This window comes from Mirounga angustirostris, unplaced genomic scaffold (genome assembly GCF_029215605.1).
Source record: "Mirounga angustirostris isolate CCGP_5_RB_7025 unplaced genomic scaffold, mMirAng1.0.hap1 SCAF_10, whole genome shotgun sequence".
NCBI classification, from domain to species: Eukaryota; Metazoa; Chordata; class Mammalia; order Carnivora; family Phocidae; genus Mirounga; species Mirounga angustirostris.
Window position 1 is genome coordinate 22,602,336 of NW_026991718.1, and position 23,391 is coordinate 22,625,726.

Below are 23,391 nucleotides of genomic sequence, written 5' to 3' on the forward strand. Positions count from 1 at the left end.
CAAGCGGGGGTAGGGGCAGAGGGAGAGGGAGAAACAGGCTCCCCGCTGAGCATGGAGCCCGATGCAGGACTTGATCCCATGACCCTGGGATCATGACCTGAGCTGAAGGCAGACACTTAACCAACTGAGCCACCCAGGCGCCCCTTAACATTTTCTTTTCTCTAGCTTACTTTATTATAAAAATACAGATTAGAATACATATAAAATATGTTACTTGACTATATTATTGGTAAGGCTTCTGGTCAACAGTAGGCTATTAGTAAATTTAGGGGGGAATCAAAAATTATACATGGATTTCTGTCTTTGGGGAGGGTCCATGTCCCAAGCCCCACTTTGCTCACGGGTCAAGTGTACTGCTGATTTAGTGAGCTAACACTCGTGTAGGATTTTTTTTTCTTATGTGTTCATGAATGAAATTGAACTGCATTTTCTTTTTCCCCTCTGCCCTTGTTAATTTTGATACCAATGTTATACATTCTCATAAAATGAATTTGGAAGTGTTCCTATTTTTCTGTCTTGAATAGTTTTTAATATGAATGGAACTAGGGGTGCCTGGGTGGCTCAGTTGGTGGAACATGTGACTTTTGATATTAAGGTTGTGAGTTTGACCCCATGTTGAGGGTAGAGTTTACTTAAAAAATAATAATAATAATAATTCCACCAGTTAGGTGGAATATCTAAACATCTAAAAATAAAACTCACCAATAAGGCCATCTGGGCCTGGAATATTATTTTTTGCTAGATTTTTGACTAGTGACTCAATTTTTTTAATGGTCATAGAATTCATATCTTTTATTTCTTATAAATATGTTTTGGAAAGTTTTGTTTTTCTAGGAATGGGTCCATTTCAAGTAAATTTGCAAATTTTTTACATGATTTTATATAGGATTTCTGTTGTTATTTCTTTGATGTCTGTAGCTTCTGCAGTCATGCCCTCTTTTTGTTTCCAATACTGGCTATTTGTGACTTCTTCCTTTTTCTTTGATTCATTTTGTCAGAGGTTTGTCTACCTTGTTAGTTTTTTCAAAGAACTAATTTTTGGCTTTATTGATCATCTATGTCATCCTTGTCTGTTGCTGCAGAGCAAATTACCTTAAATCTTATTGATGAATGGCAACCCACAATTCAGTGGATCTGCAATTTGGGAAGACCTCAGGTGGGATATCTTGTCCCTGTTCCATATGGTGTTGTATGGGACTGACATGGAGCATCTAAAATGACACATCTGGGGACTTGGTACTGAGATGTCCTTGTGCTCCTCCACATGGCCTTCCTGTAAGGACAGCCTGGGCTTCTGTACCTTGTGACTCAGGGCCCCAGATGAGCAAAAATTGAAGTCACAGGGCCTCTTAATGCCTAGGCTCAAGAGTCATTCCTGCTGCTTCTATAGGTCAGTACAAGTTTCAGGGCCAGCCTAGACACAGGGGGAAGGAAATAGACTTCACCTCTTGGGGGGTGGGGGGAGAAGAGTGGCAAAAGCCACATTGCCAAGGGGCATGCAGGATAGAAGGAAATGCCAGGGCCATCTTTGGAAAAATATACCACCATCTAAATTGTATGTTTCCTATTTCATTAATTTCCGTGAATTAATCTTGCTTGGCATTTATAGTAGATCTTGAGTCTATGGCTTGCTATCTTTTATAAATTTTAAAAATTCTCAGCCAGTGTCTCTTGAAATATTGCTTCTCCATTATTTCTGTCTTTTCCTTCTGTAGTGCCAGTTAAATGTTTGTCTGGTTTTCTTTATATACCTTAGCCTCTTGATCAACTATACCATCTTTTTGTCTTTCTATACTGCATTCTAAGTAATTTATTATGACACATGCCCTAATTTGTCCGTTCTCTCAGTTGTATCCAATTTGCTGTTAAACCCAATCATTGAAGATTTTGAAAATTGGCTTTATTTTTCAAATTTAATTTACATTTAGTTCTGTACCAAATTTACAATGTTATTTTTAAAAATAATTTTATGTTCCCATAAATATCAAGTTTTCTCTCTCTCTTTTTTTTTTTTTAAACATAGTAGTTTTATAATTTGGGTCTGATAATTTCAATATCCAAAGTCTTGGATCTGTTTCTGCTCTATTTTTTTTTTTCCTGCTAATTCTTGATCCTGGATACCTTGTTTCTTTCTGTGTTTAGTTATTTTTTATTGTGTGCTACTCAGACTCCTCCAAAAGTTACTAATGTTAGACTCTTCAGGGCCTAGGATGAAGATGCCTGTCTTCAGAAACTTTATAAATGTCATTCTGTCCGGCACTGGGAAAATTGACATTTGAGGGTCACTTCAAACTAAAGTCACAGTGTGAGTTTCCCTAGAAGAGCCAGACAAGCCCCACACTAACCACTGTACATATTTAACAGCTTCCCTGTAAGAGGGATATACTATTATCCTCATTTTACAAATGAGACAACTGAGACTCAGAAATTAAGTAACTTTCCCAAGGTTATCTACTATAAGTCCAAGAGCCAGAATTCAGTCTTGAGCCTGAGTCCTAAGACAGGGCTTCTCCCCACCACCCTGCATTGCAGGCCAGCCCAAGGGAGGGAAGAATCACAATTCGGCTCTTATTAAAGCTTTGAGGGCGCCTGGGTGGCTCAGTTGGTTAAGCGACTGCCTTCAGCTCAGGTCATGATCCCAGGGTCCTGGGATCGAGTCCCACATCGGGCTCCCGGCTCAGCGGGGAGCCTGCTTCTCCCTCTGACCCTCTCCTCTCTCATGCTGTTTCTCTCTCGCTTGCTCTCCAATAAATAAATAAAATCTTAAAAAAAAAAAAAAAGCTTTGAATGGGCTCAACCAACAACACACATGGAAACAAGTTCCTGTTCTGAAAGTTTGGGTGTATAAAACTGAAACAGCATTACCTCAAAACTGCAGCTGGCAAGAAATCACTGTATCTAATAAAGCACAATATTTGCTAGAATTCCATTTTCCTGGAATGGGTCAGCAGTTCCCCGGGAGACTGTCATGCTGGGGAATGAAAACTCATTGCCTTGGTACACACCCACGCCAGGCCTGTCGCTGTAAAGCCAAAGGTGGGAGCTGGGTGAACCCATCGTGTGAGGAAAGGAATACCTCTTCCCTTATTAGAACAAGTAAAGCTAGTCAACGTTTGTCTTACAGAGGCCTAGAGTCCTTCCTGAAGGTTGCCAGCCCAGCCTTCTAGAAATACTCTCTCCAAATAAGAGTAGAAAGCAACCCTGGAGAACTTCTGGTAGCCCAGATTCTTCCAGTTACTGAGGAGAGAGGGGCGGGGACTTACTAGAGTCCCTTATCTAGTTGGTGGCCCAGCCATCCCCGGAACTCAGTGTCAGACTCTCTTCTACAGCAGATGCCTCCATCCCCATCCCCACCCCTGCCCCAAACCCACTCACTTCCCTCTAAATTCCTGCTCTGAGCAGCATGCCCAGCTAAGGGGTTTTCTCTGGGGGGCTCAGGAGTCCTACTTTCCTGGGATGTCATCTGCACCTTGTAGATTTTTAGGACTTAATTGTCAATCATCCTTTTCATCAAGTTGCATTTTTGTTACTGACAGTGAAGTGTCTGAGCACCCTTCCAAGAACCCGAGCTGAGCTGAGCCTGGCTGGTAGATAGGAAGGAACCCTCTGGAGAGAGAGAGAACTGATTTGCATAAAATCACTGGAGAAGATTTAAGTACCAAAATAGGTGAGGTAGCTGTAATAGAAGCAACAGGCTTTAGAAAACGGAGAGGTGAATGTGGGATGGAGAAGTTTCACGTGCTCTGAGGGCTGCATGGGATCCAGATAAACACAGGCATGGGGAGGGCATGCAAGTCGGGGAGCAGCATGCCTAGTGCAGGGAGCAGGGAGCAGGTCTACTGAGTGGAGGGCAGGGTTGGTGTTGGGGGAGGATTTTGAAATCCAAAAATGATAGAGATTATCCTAGTGTCTTTTGGCTTAAAGAGACCTCTAAAAGGATTATTCCCAATCTTTTTTTTTTTTTTTTTTAACATTAACAAAAACTGAACCCTTAGGCAGGTCAGGTTAAGTGACCTGCCCAAGGTCACATAGCAAGCCTGGAATTTGGATTCACTATGTGGGCAGTGGGGAGCTATTAAAGGTTCTTTGGGGCAGGGGGTGGCCTAATGCAAGCGGTATTTTGGGCAAGATGAGTCAGCCAGCTTCAGACATACAAGGCCATGCATGGGAAGAGGTAGCACGCTGGTGAATTTGTGTGCCTGGCTCTAAGAAAGAGGCCCAGCGGGGAGTTTGCTTGGCTCTGGGAAGGCCGTGTGCTTTTCTCTTGCCTTAGGCAACCATCTCCTCCTATATTCTTGCATCTCAGTGAGAACAGTGCTCTCTCCTTCACACCAGAACCTCCCAGTTATCTCTGGGAGGAGACCCTTCTGAATGAGGGGGGCATGAGGCCCCCACACAGCTCCCTGAGATTCCCTTCCTGTTGGAGCTCACTAATCACTGCTACGCCCACGTCTAGCTTTGAGGGTCCCTGGTCCCCTTTAAAGCTCTGGCTGGGGTTGCTGGAGCTGGGAGTGATCATGGAGATTAGTGTGGGAGGAGGAGTCCGGGCTTGGGCTGCTGAGGGACCACTTGTTCACCTTCACTAGTGGACCCTCTTCTTCGGGTTGTCTTTCCTGGCTCTGGGCCTGCCTTAACTGTTCTCCTGAGGAAGCCAAGGAAAACACAATCTACAAGCCAAGCATTCCTCATCTGAGGTCATAAAATGAGCCAGGGGCAAAACCTCAAGTCAGCTGTGAATATGCCCTCTCCTGTTAGAACTGCTCCCTAGAGCCTCTTCCCTCTCCTGGGGCATAGGGGGTATGATGTTTGATACTGGGTGGGCCTCAGGAGAGGGAGACAGGAGGGTGCACCGGCCTCTGTCTGGAATGGACTCTGTCCTGGGTGGTGGGGTCTCCCTGGGGTCGTCAGCTCAGGACAGGGAGTATGTAGAGAATGTTGGTTTGGGACTTCCCAAATCATCTCTCATGTGTCTTGTACAATCACCAGAGGAGAGGATGTGTCTACCCAGAGGTTGTGACAGCATTAATCCTATACCATTCTTTGGCATCCTCATGATAAACTGAGATTGACTGATGAGTTAAGGCAGCTAAAAAAACTGGTCTTATAGACAGGACAGAAGAATATGTTTCCATATACTGGGAACTCAGGCTACACAACAACACACATAATAAGCCTTTTTTAGAACCTTCTTTCAAAAAGACTTTGGTCCGAAGGAAAGCTTATCAGACCAGGTTAAGGAAAAATCATGCCTCACCATGGCCTTTTTAGTAACTTGCTGGGTGATCTCTGCCAAGTTTGTGAACCTCTTTGGGTCTTAGTTTCCTGAGACATTAAACGTGATATCAGAGATCTGCCCACCTTGGCCCTTCTAAGACAAGCATTCAGAGGTTAGTCTAGCTACCCTAGGAAGATTCTCTGGTCCTCCATGTCACCTTCCACAGATTGTGGCATGGGACCACCACCACACTGAGGGAAGGACGCTGACATCCTGTGACCCTCAGAGCGCAGCACCGTCAGGTGGTCCCGTGGGGCGCTTGCTGGCAGGTGACCGCAGCATCCCACAGGCCCTCGGGTGTGAATGGGAAGGAGGGGCTATATGCAGTGACAGATAAAGCCCAGAAGACCTGCTTACAGTCCAAACAGTATGGGGGACAAATACTGGCTGACTTGGACCCTCCCCTTCCCGGGTCACCAGCACAGCTCACTGCTTGGTGGAGGCCCCCCCGCCTTGCCGGTGTGGTCTGCGTGATCTGGTAGAAGTCATTTAGCCTCCTTGAGCCTGTAAAAATGTTAACAGGGTTATAAATCCTGCTATTACTTACCCTTTAGGGGTGCTGTGAGGACATTACACTTCTCAAAGAGCCCAAGAATTTCATGTACACCAAAGAGTGGCCTTAATTCCATAAGTATTGGCCTTGAAAGTCCTCCCCAACTCCCAGGGCAAGCGCCTTCCTTTCATCCAGGGAGACAAGTCACCCCTAGCATGGGTATAGCCCTCTCCTATTCACACAGCAGTTTCTGTTCTTTGATCTGTAAAACAAGCTCAAGAAGGCGGCCAGGAAACTAGTCATATCCCCATTTTATAGGTGAGGAAGTTGAGGTTCAGAGGGATTAATTCTTGATCGAGGTCACAAAATGGCTGTCTTTCCTTAAGACAGGGATAGGGGTGGAAAATGGTGCCCCAGACACAGTATAAGTGGAAAAACATGAAGGAAATCTATCAATTAAGAGAGCATGAGCTGTTTCACTTTTGCTTTTGAAATCACCCTACCTACCCCTGGCCATCTGTTGGGCTAACACATTTTGGGTTTCCCTGAAGAGTTGGGGCTCTCAACCTCAAAGGCACATCTCCCAAAGGACCTTTAAAAATTCCTGGTGCCCAGGATACCCAGGCCCCACCCCAGGCCCATCAAACCTGAGTGTCTGTCTTCGGGGGGCAGCAGGTGTTGGGTTGAGAACCTCTGCTTCAGAAGGTGCATCCCTAAGGAGACTCATGTGCGACCTTACCTAGCCAGATCTGATGCTCCAATGGCTCTTTGTTGGTTCCAGAACCCCAGTGGTCATGGCTCTTCCTACTTGGATGACTGATTTTAGCCGAACCTCTTTCTCCCAGTGTGCACAGATGTCTTTCTCTTTCATTCCCATCAGGGTGGAAAAGTACATGGTTTTTTCCCTTCCTGACCTTATTGAGATGGGAGTCTTTCAGGGAGCTCAAAGCCCTTTGTAGATCCATGAGCTTAAGGCTAAGACAACCTTCAAAACGAGGAAAATCCATGGGATTCAATCATTCCACAAGAGCTTTGATTATTTCTTCCACAATACTTTGGGGTGCTGTGGGAATAGGCAAGAATTTTTCTCCCCATTTACCTGGTGGGAAGCAGAGGACTGGAGTAAGGGCCAAGTCACTCCAGGGTCCGTGGGGACAGCACCCAGGGGTCCTGAGTTTCCAGCTGGGTCTTCCAGTCTGAACACTTAATATTTGGATTCCAGACACAGCCCCCCTGCAGTTACCATGGACAATTGATTCAGATCATCAAGTTAAAACATGAACTCTGTAGTTCTATGAGGAAATGGCAGAATTCTTGAGGTTGGAAGGGTCTGAAAAGTGGTCTGTGCTAACCATCTCCCTGGTTGGACCTTTACCAGCGTCTGAAACCATGTTTTATGTTTGCATGCATTTAATCCTTCCAGTAGTCCCACAAGGCAGGTAGTACGAAACCTCATCTTTAGGTGAGGAAACAGAGGCATGGACTGACCAGATCAGGGGTGACCAAGCTCCCAACGTCTGCCTGGTGTGTGTGCCACCTGCCTGCCCTGATCCCTCATCTCTGCTTGGACCAGTGCCCCGAGGGACCCATTCTTGTTGCAGGAGCTCTGGCTGTTCTACCAAGGATGACCTATTTCCATGGGTCCATTCTTGGTTTGGGGGTCACATGGAACAAGGCTAGCCCCCCTTTAGATGCTGAAGGAAGGTCTCCTACACCTCCCTTTAACTTTTCTTCTCTGGTCTTCCCAAGTGTGTTTAAATAGGATATCTGTTTAGGTTCCCATGTGTCCTATGTATTTTATGATCCTTTCTCCTTCTTTCTTGCCTTCTTTGGATTACATATTTTTACGGTCTCAGTTCCAGCACCCTACCCTGCCCAACATGAGCTTGCTGATTATACGTGGTTTTGTTGTGATTGTGGCATTTACAATCACAACATGCATCCTTGACTTATTAAAATCAAATTAAATGAGTACATTCATCATTTACCAGATAAAGGAAAAACCTTATCAGTGTGACTCCATTTGCTCTCTGCAAATCTGCCCACACAGCAAGATGTCCATATGTTTTAAACTCCACACTACATTATTTTTATTGTTTATATTGGGGGTGACAAATTTTTTCTATAAATGGCCAAATGGTAAATAGTTTAGGTTTTGGCTCATGCATGGTCTCTATCACATGTACTTCTTTGTTTTTTTTAACTTTTAAAAATGTAGAAACCATTCTTCTCTAGAGAGCCATACAAAAATAGGCTGTGGGCAGATTTGACCCATGGGCCATTGTTTGCTGGCTTCCGTTTTATACAGTCAATATTATTTTGAACTTATCTACATATTCACTCTCTTTGTACTTCATTCCTTCTTATGTTGCTATGCTTCTATATGGGATCATTTCCCTTGTAACATTTAGAATGTGTCATTCCACCGTCTTCTGGCCTCCATTGTTTCTGATAAGTTGACTGTTAATCATGATGTTGGTCTCCTGTATGTGATTTTCTTCTGCTATTCTTGAAATTTTTTCCTTGGCTTTAGAACTACACCAAGACACATGAATTATTACAGTTAAAGTAGGTAGAATTCTCTTTGTGTTTTTCCTACCTTAAAGGTTTGTTGTTCTCTTTTTTCCCCCATCTTCTTTGATCTGTGGCTCAATATTTTTCTTCAGATGTGGCAAGCTTTCAGCCATAATCTCTTCAAATCCCTTTCTGCCTCTTTCTCTGCTTCTTCTGGGACACATTACCTATATGTTTATGTGTTTGGCAGTAGTCACAGATCTCTGAGGTTCTGTTTATTTTTCTTCAATCTTTTTTCTTCTGTATTTTTCAGAAATGTACCTTCTATTGATCTATTGATCTGTCTTGAAGTTTACACATTTTTTTTCCCTACCATCTCAGGTCTGTGGCTGAGCCAATCCAGTAAATCTTTCAATATTGTATTTTTCAACTCTGGATTTCTTTTGTTTTAATAACTTCTATTTGTTGAGTCTTTAGTCTTTATTTTTCTTTAATTCCTTGAACATATATACAATAGCTGCTTTGAAAACTTTGCCTGCAAAATCCAACATCTGGGCCCACTCAGAACTGATTTCCATAGACTGCATTTTTTTTTCCTGAGTACAAGACTCACTTTTCAGTTACACGGCATGTCTAATAATTTTTGGTTGCAAATTGGACATGTTCAATAAAATGTCAAAATTCTGGATTCATTTGATTTTTCTGAAGGTTTTTACGAACTTTCCTAGACATAAACAGTGGAATCGGTCTCCTTCATGGTGTGTAGCCACTGATGTCTTTGATCAGGTTTTTATTTCTTATTTTTATCTCTTTAACCTGGCATCCTAGTAGCCAGCCCTGGGTCTACACACTTGAGTGATCAGTCAGTGATTCAGACAGGTCATGCTCAAATGCCTTGGGTTTGTAAGGCTCTGTTTATTGGTCTGTGTGTAGGTTGGGGAAGGAGCACAAAGATTCAATCAATTCTCAAGTTTCTCTTTACCTGGGGCTCTCTTAGGTCTTTCTAGCACATGTGTAAATGTCCAGCCAGCCAGGAGTAAGTGAAGAGCATATTTTAGCCTTTCTCATTTCCTGATTGAATATCTGATTGGTTCACCTCTCACTCTAACTGGGAAAAAGACACCAGGCTAACAGAGCTGTGGATGTTACTCATTTCTTAGTCCACCACTTTTCACTGTCTATTGTCTGTTTTGTTTTTTTAATCTCTCTTGGTTTCTGTTTATTTGGTGTTGTTTCCTGGTAATTTTTTTTAACTGAAAGCCAAGCATTAGAAATATAATTCCATGTTGTAAGTGGTGCTATCTTCCTTCATAAGGGTAGACAGGTAGGGGCAGATCACCTTAATCTAACCGAGAATAAAAATGATTCAAAGCCAACTTCCATCTATTTGGAGGATGGTCTATCTCAAGTTTATTCCTAATCGAAGGGTCTAGCTCTTTGAAGCACCAACTGAAACCTAGGAAATTTACTAGGCCCCTCTTCCTTGATGGGCATTAAATTTCAGTGTTTTCCTCTAGCTCCACGGAACTGCCCAAGCTCTGCACTGCATGTTAGCCTCTTACCTGCTGATGTCGCTTGTCCAAGATTTGGCAAATGTTTCTAGGGTAAAACCAGCATCAAATGTTGGGTCCACACTCTTCACTTCCTTTCTCTTTGGCTATTGACCTCTCAAGTTCTTGCTGCCTTTATGAGTCCCAGTGGAGGTGCATGTATACACATGCATACACACACATGGAGTGTGGAAATGCACAATAGGATGTCTGCAGAGCAAAAAATCAATGCCCAGAAGATTCCATAGTGGTTGCAGGAAAAAATGTAGGGATCCATCTATTGTCTTCAAAAACAGGCTCCTTAGAGGAATATTGAAAAAGAAAAGCAAAGCCGGCGGCATCACAATTCCGGACTTCAAGCTCTATTACAAAGCTGTCATCATCAAGACGGCATGGTACTGGCACAAAAACAGACACATAGATCAGTGGAACAGAATAGAGAGCCCAGAAATGGACCCTCAACTCTATGGTCAACTCATCTTTGACAAAGCAGGAAAGAATGTCCAATGGAAAAAAGACAGTCTCTTCAACAAATGGTGTTGGGAAAATTGGATAGCCACATGCAGAAGAATGAAACTGGACCATTTCCTTACACCACACACAAAAATAGACTCCAAATGGTTGAAAGACCTCAATGTGAGACAGGAGTCCATCAAAATCCTAAAGGAGAACACAGGCAGCAACCTCTTTGACCTCAGCCGAAGCAACTTCTTCCTAGAAACATCGCCAAAGGCAAGGGAAGCAAGGGCAAAAATGAACTATTGGGACTTCATCAAGATAAAAAGCTTTTGCAAAGCAAAGGAAACAGTCAACAAAACCAAAAGACAACCGACAGAATGGGAGAAGATATTTGCAAATGACATATCAGATAAAGGGCTAGTATCCAAAATCTATAAAGAACTCATCAAACTCAGCACCCAAAGAACAAAGAATCCAATCAAGAAATGGGCAGAAGTCATGAACAGACATTTTTCCAAAGAAGACATCCAAATGGCCAACAGACACATGAAAAAGTGCTCAATATCGCTCAGCATCAGGGAAATCCAAATCAAAACCTCAATGAGATACCACCTCACACCAGTCAGAATGGCTAAAATTAACAAGTCAGGAAATGACAGATGTTGGCGGGGATGCGGAGAAAGGGGAACCCTCCTACACTGTTGGTGGGAATGCAAGCTGGTGCAGCCACTCTGGAAAACAGTATGGAGGTTCCTCAAAACGTTGAAAATAGAGCTACCCTACGACCCAGCAATTGCACTACTGGGTATTTACCCCAAAGATACAAAAGTAGGGATCCGAAGGGGTACGTGCACCCCGATGTTTATAGGAGCAATGTCCACAATAGCCAAACTGTGGAAAGAGCCAAGATGTCCATTGACAGATGAATGGATAAAGAAGATGTGGTATATATATACAATGGAATATTATGCAGCCATCAAAAGGAATGAGATCTTGCCATTTGCAACGATGTGGATGGAACTGGAGGGTATTATGTTGAGTGAAACAAGTCAAAAAGAGAAAGACATGTATCATATGATCTCACTGATATGAGGAATTCTTAATCGCAGGAATCAAACTGAGGGTTGTTGGAGTGGGGGGTGGGGTGGGAGGGATGGGGTGACTGGGTGATAGACACTGGGGAGGGTATGTGCTCTGGTAAGCACTGTGAATTGTGCAAGACTGTTGAATCTCAGATCTGTACCTCTGAAACAAATAATGCAATATATGTTAAGAAAAAAAGGAAGAAGAAGAAGAAGAAGAAAGAAGAAGGAAGAAGAAGAAGAAGAAGAAGAAGAAGAAGAAGAAGAAGAAGAAGAAGAAGAAGAAGAAGAAGAAGAAAGAAGAAAGAAGAAGAAGAAAGAAGAAGAAGAAGATGATGATGATAGTGGGAGGGGAAGAATGAAGCGGGGGAAATCGGAGGGGTAGATGAACCATGAGAGACGATGGACTCTGAAAAACAAACAGGGTTCTAGAGGGGAGGGGGGTGGGAGGATGGGTTAGCCTGGTGGTGGGTATTGAGGAGGGCACATTCTGCATGGAGCACTGGGTGTTGTGCACAAACAATGAATCATGGAACACTTCATCTAAAACTAATGAAGTAATGTATAGGGATTAACATAAGAATAAAAATAAATAAAAAAATAAAAATAAAAAAAAAAACAGGCTCCTTTGAGCCCCTTTAAAACATTTTAGATCTAGAGTCAGCAGATTGGAAGCTCAATCCAGTCCTACTTCTTGAAAGAAAAATTTTAACTTCTACAAAATGATGCTAATAATGACATCTTTCTCTCGACTGTTTTGATAATGAACAGCACCTTTCATCAAAATGAACATATTTCAGTATATATTTGTGCAGGCACCGGGCTAGATTTTCTGCTTATATTATTTGACTTAAAGGTTTTTGTTTGTTTTTGTTTTTGTTTTAGAAATTATAGAGTGCTGAGTGTATTCACAGTCATAAAAATCTTTTTTAAAGGAAACTACTTTTTATGGCAGGGGACCAAAGGGTTTCTTTGAGGAGAGATTTTTTTTTTTGTATCTCAGGCTTGGAGCCTGGAGAACTGGGAGATGTACGGAATAGGACATTTCTCAAAGGCCAGGAGATAGGTGGCTTCCAGCACCAATGATCCTTTACCTGGCAATCTGGAGGTAGGTCCCAGGTTCCCATCTGGGGTTCCTGGGGCTAAAGGCTATTGCTGATCACCAGAGATGCCATTTTCCTGTTTAAGCTTGATGATCTCATTACAGTAAGCAGTACAGATCAGGCGTTGGTTGGCAAATAATGGCCAGTGGGCTAAATCCAGCCTTATGCCTGTTTTTGGATGACCTGTGAGCTAAAAATGGATTTTACATTTTTAGATTCTTTTTTTTTTTATGTGGATGTCCACTTATTCCAACACTGTTTGTTGAAAAGACTATCTTTTCTCCATTGTACTGCCTTTGCTTCTTTGTCAAAGATCAGTTGACTTTATCTACATGGGTCTATTTCTGGACTCTCTGTTGTGTCCCATGGATTTATTTGTTCTTCTGCCCATATCATATTGTAGCTTTATAGTAGGTCTTGAGGTTGGATCGTGTCAGTTCTGTGACTTTTTACTGCTTCGATATTCTGTTGGCTATTCTGGGTCTTTTGCCTTTTCATATAAACTTTAAAATCAGTTCATTGAGGGGCGCCTGGGTAGCTCAGTTGGTTAAGCATCTGCCTTTGGCTCAGGTCATGATCCCAGGGTCCTGGGATCGAGCCCCGCATTGGGCTCCCTGCTCAGCGGGGAACCTGCTTCTCCCTCTGCCTGTCGCTCCCCCTGCTTGTGCTCTCTCTCTCTGACGAATAAATAAATAAAATTTAAAAAAAATCAGTTCGTTGATATCCACAAAGGTTTTTAAAAATGTAAATGGTTGGGAAAAATAGAAGAGTATTTCACGACATATGAAAACTATATGAAATTCAAATTTCAGTCTCCATAAAGTTAATTTGTTTATATCTTGTCTGTGGCTGCTTTCGCACTACTCCAGAGCTGAGCAGTGACAAGACAGTATGGTCTGCAAAACCTAAAATAGGGACTATGTGGCACTTTACAGAAAACGTGTGCCGACCCCTGATCTGGATCTTAGGCTGTGACTTACACTTCACTCGTTGGCCGTGAGCACAGCCTCCAGAGCCAGGCTGCCCATTTTCAAATCCTGCTATCACCATTACTAACTGTGTCACCTTTAAAATGTCACTTAATCTTTCTGAGCCTCTTTTATCCACAAAGTGGAGATCATGGCTTTTATCTCCTAGAGCTGTTGTAGGGAGTAAATGAATTATTTCATGTAAGGGTTTAGAAAGCCTGGCGCATAGAGGCTGCATATTAAGTGTTAGCTGTCATATACATGGTTAGCCTAGCTTAAAAAAAATATTACAGGGCGCCTGGGTGGCTCAGATGGCTAAGCGTCTGCCTTCGGCTCAGGTCATGATCCCAGGGTCCTGGGATCGAGCCCCGCATCGGGCTCCCTGCTCAGTGCAGAGTCTGCTTCTCCCTCTCCCTCTGTCATTCCCTCTGCTTTTGCTTTTCTATCTCTCTGTCAAATGAATAAATAAAATCTTTAAAAAATATATTACAAAAATAGTCTCACCTCTCTGCCCTGCTAATTCATCAGCCTCACTACTCCCAGAGCAAAGATCATCTTAAAATACATGTTAACACTCATCTTTTTAAACATCAGCGTGAGTCCCTGTTGCTCACAGAGGAGGAGCCTGGCATTTGCAGCTCCACAGCCCAGCTGCCCTCCTCTACCCTCCTCTACCTGCCCTCCACTCCCCTTCCCTCCCGTTACAAACCTGCTCCACACTCTGTGCTTATCCACAACTCTGTGGGTCCCCATCATGTGGCTCTTTCTGCCCAGAAAGCTTTCTTCTGGGAATTTAAAACTTGCCACTGAGATCTGGGGGCAAGTTATAGCCATCATTGCGGCCACGAGCTCTAACATGGAAACCAGTGCCTGATCTTACGGCGGGCAGGCAATGAAATACACTCCTGCTGCTTGTGAAACTCCAGATAAATTCTTTTCAGGTCAAAAAAGAAGGTGGAGGTAGAAAAGGAATCAAGCCCTCTCCCCCAAGTCAGCCCCACCCCCAGCACTGTCTAATGCCGTTGGGGAGTTCTCACCAGACTTTGACAAAGAGCGTGCACCCTGGCCAGAGAACTGGGCAGGGAGAAGTCCAAGGTCACCAGGAACTGGGATGTCCAATTACATATCAGTATCATAAACGTATCATGAAGCTGTTAGAGTAAACATCAACATGACATAGCGACATGAAAAATATTCACGATGCAATATTAAGGGGAACTTGCAGGACACAAGATTGCATCCACATTGATTAAATGGACAGTGTGCCTGCTCCAGAGCCTGATGATAGACCCAAGAGGGAGAACAAATCACTTTTGGTTATTGGGGTAGTGGAACTGTGGGTGAATTTTTGTTCCTTTACATAGAGTGCTGTTAATTGTACCACACTGTTTTTTGTGTATTTAAGATGTTTTATGGGAAAACTTATTGGCTTAGACACTTAAGATGAATCTTTTGTCATATGTAAATTGTATTTTTAAAAGGTAAAGAAAATGCAAATATTTTTAAAATACTGGTCCAAAGTAAATTGGGATGAGGATAGTGTCTTTGCAGTTTCTCTACCTGCCTTTTCTTCCCTTCCATCTCACACTCAGCAAGACCCCTCGGGACAGCTCCTGTCCAGCCCATGATGTACAGTCACAGCTGTTGGGAATCCCACAATTAGCTCTTAAATTCACATAACCCTTCAGACAATTCCAGAAGGTCTTTTGCTTTCCCTGCTTTGTCCCGGATCCCCAAACAACAGCAGGTATTCGTCCAACGTTACCTTCCTCAAGAATTCTGTCCTTTGCTAAGGAACAAGTGAAGGTATCTGTGGTAACATGCTAGATAATAATGCGATACAGGGTTAGTATTGACCCCTCCCAGATCACACTTTTGCTTTTCAACCTGGCGATTCTCCCTTCATAGGCTGCATTAAAGGAAGCATGTGTCCCAGACAATGGAGGTGATCGTTGGAGGAATGAATCTGGACTTTCCTAACACAAGGGACATTACTGAGCTGGGCACTTAGATAGGGCTGGGAGGAAGGGCAGGAAAGCTACAAATCTGGGTGGGTGTTATTTCCAGCTAAATAATCTGAGCTATATTTGCTTTCTTTTAGGACCCACCCAGGCCCACACCTCGCCTGGAGAGAATACGGAAGAGCAACGATCGCCCGAGGTGAGGGCCTTTGTCCTGGTGGGAGAAGTGGGGGGGAGTGGGGTTCCTTTCTAGCAGGTAAATCCAATTCTTGATGCAAATTGGCAAGCCCCTCCCTGAAGCCTGGGGGGAACAGTCAGGAGGCCTGGCACAACAGAGATAGTGCAACTCTATCTCCTGGAATTTGGGGCTCATTACCCCTGCACACTAAGCTGGTGGTTCCTAGAAATGTCCAGAAAGAGTTATAAATGGGCTTGTTATCTCTGTGGACTTTGAAGCAGATGCTGTGAATTATCTGAAGGCATCTGGGTGAGGTCTTCCCAGAACATCCACAAGATAAGAGTTGAGCATAAATTCTTTATCTCTTACCGAAGTTAGTAATTCAAGAGAAATTAACCTGTGTCTTGTAACAGCTGAGATGTGGTCAAGCACCTTATTCACTGCATGTTTTCCCCTGTTGGAATAGTTCCCTTTCTTCTCTTGCTTCTGGGGAGAAAACCTGATCTCCCTTCCCCAAGCCTTCCATGTGATTCACAGAAGCAGAGGATGCTCTGGGCTTGCATGGGGATCTGGGGAGGCCCGGATGATCTTGAGAACCTGAGTACTGGTCACCCAGTCCCTCCTCTGCTCTCAGCAGCGAGGAGTCCTCTGGCTTAGGACACACCAGTCTTGGGGGGTGGGGGGGTGTACTTGAGAGTTCCCATTTTCCAGTTTACCATTTCCAGCAGCAAATAAACATAATGCCTCCTATATCTGCTTTTGTGTAGATAATCAAATTAAAAGAGGGAAAGTAGATAATATAAAAAACATGATAGCAAAGAATGGATTTTTTAACTTTTTAGTCTATATATACTGGGTCTCTTAATTATTTTTTTTTATTGTGGTCAAATACACATAACATAAAATTTAACATTTTTACCATTTCTGAGTGTACAATTCAATGGCATTAAGACAATCACATTGCTGGGCAACCATCACCACTCTCTGTCTCCAGATCTTTCTCATCATCCCAAGAATTGATTTTTATTCTTTTTTTTTTTTCTTTCCTCCCTGCCCCCCACCTCCCCCCAACTGTTCTGAGGCATCCTTACCTGCCACTTGCTAAGATCATTGTCAGTAGATACACGTCCCCTTTTACTAGGTGAACAGGGTATGGAGTTAGATGAACATGACTACGGATAATCATAGTTGCCTCTAGATTTTGAGCCTAGAGGAGACAAGTACGTGGTCAAAGTACACCGAGGTTTCAGGACCTGCCATACTTCTTTATAAGGCAGTTGACGTTTCTGATGTTTGGTTTCAGTTGCAGACACTGAAGAATTTTCCATTCCCATGCAACTCAGAGAAGTCAGGATCCAGCGTGCCTCCTAAGTCAGGTATGTGGCCCCGAGCCATGAGCTTGGAAGCCTGGCAGTTTCTCCCTGGAGTGGCCAACAGAGGCTCCGACCCTACTCCTCTTGCGTCTTTTGGCCATTCAGGCCTCTTTTCCAGCCCCCATCCTTCACGCCTCCTCCTCTCCCCTCAGCCGTTTCTGTAGAGGGCCACCAGAGATCAAACCAACATGGCCACACAGGTGAGGGTGACCCCCGGGAGCTCACCTCTGGGGGTGCAGAGGGTGCCACAGGAGCTGTGGGTTGGAGCGTGGTCATTCGCCTGCCCTCCTGGATGTAAGCGGTAATAGCTCCCATAGACATTTTTCTCCTATAATGGGCTAGATTTGTCTAACACCTGGATGGTATGAGTGTTGCTCTGGAGCTGGCTGGCTTCTCTGGCTTTATCCTATTAAATGGCTGCATTACAGACTGTGTTTAATGGCTTTGCTTATGTTTGCACTGCCCTAACTTACTAGAGTTTCCAGTTAAGCATGCTATTCTTACTCTTCCATTATATAAGGAGTGTAGCTAGAAAAAGAAATCAATATACCTCTTAGGAAACGGTTTCTTTAGGAGGTTTACTTTTAATGGCCCTGTAACATGATCAGGAGGTCACTGGTTTCTAGGGAGACTTAATCCTAAAAATGCTGGTGGCCCAGGTGGGTCACGGAGGCTTCCTGGTGTACCATTTGCATATAGCTTGCGTCTGACATTTATGTGTGTTCACAGACTTTGAGCGATGTTCTCTGACACTCAAGCTAACATTATCTCTTTTGTACCCAGGTGGTTTGTGTTTTAACTTGATACCCTTTACGTATTAATGGGAGCCCAGAAATGTAGAGCCAAGGGATAGAGGGAAGGCCGGGCAGGAGGGCAAAGGAGGGCCATGAGCGACTTTCCATGGGACACCTGTGGCTTGCAGAGAAGAGTGAGCCTCTTTCCAGCGGGGTTCCTATGGGTCCCAGTGACGTCCTGGTCTTCAGCATTCCACCTCAGGCTGGCGGATGTGGGTCTGCCTCTCCCATTTGGCCTCTTTGGCTAAGACCTTGGGGAAGGTAGATCTGACCTTCTTAAATGGGTTCTTGTCTTTGCAGTCCACTCTGTGAGACCTTCTGATATTAAATTTGTGGCAGCCATGGGCAATGTGGAAACTGTGAGTATTTCAAGGAGACAGAGGTGAGAGTCAGGGTTTGGGACTGGAAGCCTCAGGCTGAACTCCTGGTAGCCAGGCAGGATGTTTTGTTTTGGGAGAGAAGAACATTCTCTGACTTGGGGACATTGTAAAACCTAGAGGGTCTGTGTCCTTTTTGTTTTTCTTTCTTAATATCAAATGAATGCCTCCTTTTACATTAATATGTGGAAACTTTCAAAGGTTCTCATTAATAAATTAAACCAATTGATAAATTAAGTCAAAGATCACACAGAATTTTAGAAATCATTTCTTAAGCTTTGTTTATGAGATAAAGAAAAAAATGTCCTTACCTGCTTGGTAAATTTTTAAAAAATCTACCCAGCTTTGCTAATAGATTTTAAGTGGCCTATTTTATATGGTCGGGTAAAGGAGAAAGAAAGCAAGGAGAGAGGTGGAAAGAATGAGGAGAGAGGGAAAAGCAGAAAGAGAGGGTCTGGAGAGAAGGGGGTTGGAGAGCAGCGCAGAACGTCAACATGATTCCGTAGTCAGTGCTGGCTTCCCGCAGCCGCACCCGGCCTGGTCACAGGGAGGGTCCCCAGCCCCGCCGCCCCAGGGCCAGCAGCCCCCGCTGAACAGAATCCCCATCAGGCCAGCGTTCTCCGCTCTGCCTCAGAGCCCCGCCGCTGCACCCCTGCACTGGAACTGAGACATCCACCACCACCATCCCCTTCAGTGTCTTCCTCCCTCCTCCACCTACTGAGGCTCCTTCCCAGTGGCCCTCCCCTGTCCCTGCTGCAGGCTGTCCTCCCTGCAACCTCCGCCCCTTCCCCCGGACCCCCGCCGGCCCCCTCGGCTACCTCACTGCCAGCCCCGGCCCCCTCCCCAGGCACTGTGCCAGCCCTCCAGAAAGAACCAGCCTTGACATTAGCAAACAGACCAGGGCCAGGGGAACCTGGCAGCAGGGCCTCCTGCCCTCGACCTCCTTCTCGGTGCTGGGTGTGACTGTAACAGTGTGTTGATGGGGCTGAAGGGGGAGGTCTAGCGGGAGAGATGTGGAAGGGGAGGTAAAGGAGAAAAGAGGCTTCATGTCGCGGAGAGCACCTGTGTCGTATCCCCCTCCCTGCCCCGGGACGTGGGTGACCCCAGCTGGAGGACTGGAACACTCTCCCATCTGGGTCGGGAAGTTCACTGGAGGGAGCGCACCGCGGCAGGCTTCTAAAGTTCCAGCCATCTAGCGTTGGTGACTCGTGATGTCCCTTCTTTGGTGGCAGCTCCTCAGGAGTTCTCTCGCTCATGAATTATGCAGACCCCAGAGCTCCTGCCTGTCACTCAGCTCCCCTTTTCTCCTCCTGTGAGCTGGCCTGGCACCCCATCCCTGATCGTTACCCTCACACGACGGGCACCCCAGCCTCCAGGGTAAAACCTGAGAGCGCAATTCCAAGGAGGCTGCCTTCCTGGGTGCCCAGAGCCTGTGGTGGTGAATTTAGCCTGGTTTATCAGGTCCGGGAAAAATCCCAGAAAGCAGTGAATTTAGAAAGAAAAGAGTTTAGGGACGCCTGGGTGGCTCAGTCGTTAAGCGTCTGCCTTCGGCTCAGGTCATGATCCCAGGGTCCTGGGATCGAGTCCCGCATCGGGCTCCCTGCTCCTTGGGAGCCTGCTTCTCCCTCTGCCTCTCTCTCTCTGTCTCTGTCTCTCATGAATAAATAAATAAAATCTTTTAAAAAAAAAAAGAAAGAAAGAAAAGAGTTCATAATGCTGGTACTTTTTTTTTCTTTCGAGTTCCTGGAGCTTTCTGTCACCAAGGCACAATCTTACCTGTGCCTATAGCCCGTGTTTATTGAATTGCTCTGGACAAGCTTTTCCTCACCGAACGTTAAAGATCAGATTTGCAAATGTTTGTAAAAATGATTTGCAAGCTAACATACGTGATGCATGTTCGCTATAAGAAAAAAATCAAATAAAACACATGTACATAGAATAAAAAATTGAGGGTTTCATTTGATCACCTATTCTGCCCCAATACACACACACACACACACACACACACACACCATACAGTGAGAGAGAGAGAGAGAGAGTAACCAAAATAGGGTTATACTGCAACATACTATCTGTGATTTGTTTTTTACTTTGCTTTGTTTGCCTACCTAAGAGTTCTAGACATTTTCCATGCCAGGGAAGTTACAATCCACTGTCTCAACTTCCTTGAAGACAGGGTTTGTGTCTTAATTAGGTTTGCATCTCTAGCGCCATCATGCATTCAGCCAAGGAAGAATATGGCTGCCGCAGGCAAGATGGAGACATAGGAGTTTGCTGGGTTTGTCCCAGCCTTCCCTTTCTGGAACTCCTCACTGAGCTCTTCGCCGGCCCCACCCCCACCTTGTTCCTCTTGTTCTCTCCCTTTCCTTCCCCTCACCAGCCCCAACAAGCTTGTTCTAGGCAAGAGCTCTGCTATCATTCAGATCCCCTTTGGTTGGGCACAGGCCGTCCACTTTGCCTCAGCCCAGGAGCTGCCTTCCCTCCAGACTTCACCTGCCTGCCATCCTGGTTTCTGATTCCTGACTAGCACTGTCGTGGGATTTTTGTTTAACTTGCTGCCTTTCCCTGGGAAATTTTGCCTTTCAAACTCCTTACTGAGGAGTAAAAGTCTCCATCCCACTCAGAGGGAGGTTGCGGTCAGCCTGCCCTCCGAAGAAGGCTCCAGAGGGGTGACCCAGTTTTATAGACTGGTTGTCATTTGAGCTGGGTGGTTAAGGACAGACAGGCTCTTTAAAGAGAAGTAGCAGCAGACTGGGTGTAGGCAGTGTGGGTACAACTGTCACCTGTCACCACCACACCTGGAGACACTGTCTTTGAGGAATTCTGAGAGAGAAAATTTGTGTCAGGACCTGTGAAAATACTACTACTGACAATAGCTAATACATACCGAGTACTTTCTATATACACTGGGCACAATTCCTAAGTTCCCTGGGACCCTGCAGAGGACACAACTCCCTGGTGCCTCCCAGGGTCCCGCCTCGGTCCTCCAGCCAGGGAGCCTCTTTGGCAGACTGTGTCCTGTGTTGTCCAGCATTTTACCAAGAGGAAAATCAGAAACTTACTTTGTCCATTCAAAAAGTATTTAGCCAACAAATACTGATCGAATACTTAGGATGTGTCAGGCGCCATCCTAGGTAGAAGGAATACAGTCCAGAACAAAACGGGCACAAACTCCTGCCCTTGTGGCACTTACACTTTTGAGTCTGGGGAGACCAGCAATAAACAAAATTTCAGATTAGAACAGTCACACAATAAAACAATCCCTTGTGTGTCTAAGGAGAGGTTAAAAGTCTGCATAGACGCATTTAAATCTATGCTCTCCTGTCCCTGTCTCCGGTTCTGGAGAAAACATTCACACCTTGGGGTGCTCTGAGTTCTGACCCACAAACTGCCAAGGAAACTTGACATTCATGAGCAGACTCGCCTTTCTCTGGACCCGTGGGCTCCCTTTTGCTGGTGGGAGGGGGTGTCTGACTGGCAGCTGGAGTCTCCCAAGGACAGGCTCTGCCACCTTCCTTGGCTGGGTTGTTCATGCCTCCTATCTTTTCCAGCCTCCAGACTCAGGGACCGTCGACCTGGAGAAGCAAAAATGGTAACTACCCTGGAACCACAGAGCCCTCAAGCTGAGAGGAGCCTTGCATAGGTCTCAGCTCTTGGCTTCATTGATGGGGAAACCCAAGGGTTGGGGGGTGGAAATGGTTTGCTCCAGGTGCCCTTGGGAGTAGGTGGCTGAACAAGGACAAGAACAAAACCTCCTGCCTCCCAGTCCAACACTCCTGTGCCCACAAAGCCCCCTGGGTCCTCTGGGTGACTAGGGAAGAAACGTGGGAAGGGCTGAGTACTTCGTTCTTGCTTCCCACCGTCTCCTTGCTCTGCTCTGTGGGGAAGCAGGCATGGTTGGACTCCTTCTACTCTGGGGGCTGCGTCCCTTTCCAGCTTTGGACCAGACTAGAGGAGGGTCCAACAAAGCTGTTCACCCCATTTTGGTGGACAGGATAAATCCAGGACCAGAGCAACGCTGAGCTGCAGCTTGTTATGAACGAGACCACAGCAGTTGAGGGAAAATGTTGACAAATGCAGTCTGATGCTTGCGTGTTTGCTTCTACCTGCAGGACTGACCGAGGGCCACAGCAGACGTGCATAGAAGTGGTGACAGGTGAGTCCTATGTCTTCACGGCCAGATTCCAGACTGTCCCTATCCCTCCCAACACAGCAACATTTCGGTTAGTGACGAGAGGGTACCCTAGTGGCCACTTCCTCATGGAGCCTGAGGAGAGTAAGGAGGCATTCTGAGAGCACAGATAAGGAGCCAGGGTATGGCAAGTCACATGCCCTAAAAGGTGGGGGGGGGGGGTGAGAACTGTGTATGAGGGTCTCTGAGCAAAGAGAAGCCAGGAGGCATTAGGTTATGGGATCCGGCAGAGACATGAGGGGCAGCAGAGTCCTGAAGCTCCTTCTCCCCCAGGACCGCAGGGCTGGACTGCTAGCACTTCCTCGAGGGAAAGGGTCCACCATTCTCACTCCCTTCTCCCCACACCAAGAAGATCCAGGTCTCATTTTCAGCCCATTTCATTTTGCAGTAACTCCCTTACTTGTAAAATAAATATGTCAGTTGGGTTCAGGACAATGAAAAGAAGAAAATAAAAATTAACTGCAATCCCACTACCCAGAGATGGTCATTGTTAACATGTTGGCCTTTTTACATCTGCGCGTGCTTATGAATATGCAATCTGTGGCCTGGCTGTTTTCATTTACTCTCTGAGGTCCCTTACAACTGTATTAAGTCATTCAGAAGCCCCCGAGTCCCTCATGCCAGCTTAATTAGCCTCACGGGATGTTAGTTGCCTATGCTTACTGCTCACAAGTCAAGAACAAGGAAACCACCTTTCACTTCCTAATTAGAGCAGAAAACCTCTGGAGCTGACACCCCAGCGGGTACAATGACAAGGAAGGAAGGTAGTGCCCTGTCAATCCAGCCAGCGAATTCCTCCAAGGGCCTGGGGATTATTAGGTTCTCGGCAGAGGACAGGGATGACTAAGATACGGCCCGTCCTTTCAGCCCTCATCATCCAGCAGGGAAGGTTGGGGCCTGGTGTCCAGCCCTCCAGGGTCCGATTGACAGGTGAGGGGATACTGGGGGCCCAAATGGCTGGAGGATCCCCTTGCAGAAGGTCAAAGCGTTCCAAAAGAGGAGGCTCCCACTGACTCAGTGACTGTCACAGCTCTGCCTCAGTTTGGCCCTATTGACCTTTAAATGGTAGGGA

At 45.4% G+C, this 23,391-nt stretch overlaps 1 protein-coding gene across 1 annotated transcript in view; it reads left to right on the forward strand.

Moving 5' to 3' along the window:
- The window catches only part of PLB1 (phospholipase B1), a 123,417-nt gene that overhangs the window by 8,432 nt on the left and 91,594 nt on the right, over positions 1–23,391 (forward strand). Inside the window, exons 2-6 of the mRNA XM_064572039.1 lie at positions 15,546–15,604; positions 16,887–16,959; positions 18,051–18,109; positions 21,679–21,719; positions 22,240–22,283. Coding sequence (XP_064428109.1) covers positions 15,546–15,604; positions 16,887–16,959; positions 18,051–18,109; positions 21,679–21,719; positions 22,240–22,283 — 276 coding nt within the window. The remainder of the gene's footprint in view (positions 1–15,545; positions 15,605–16,886; positions 16,960–18,050; positions 18,110–21,678; positions 21,720–22,239; positions 22,284–23,391) is intronic.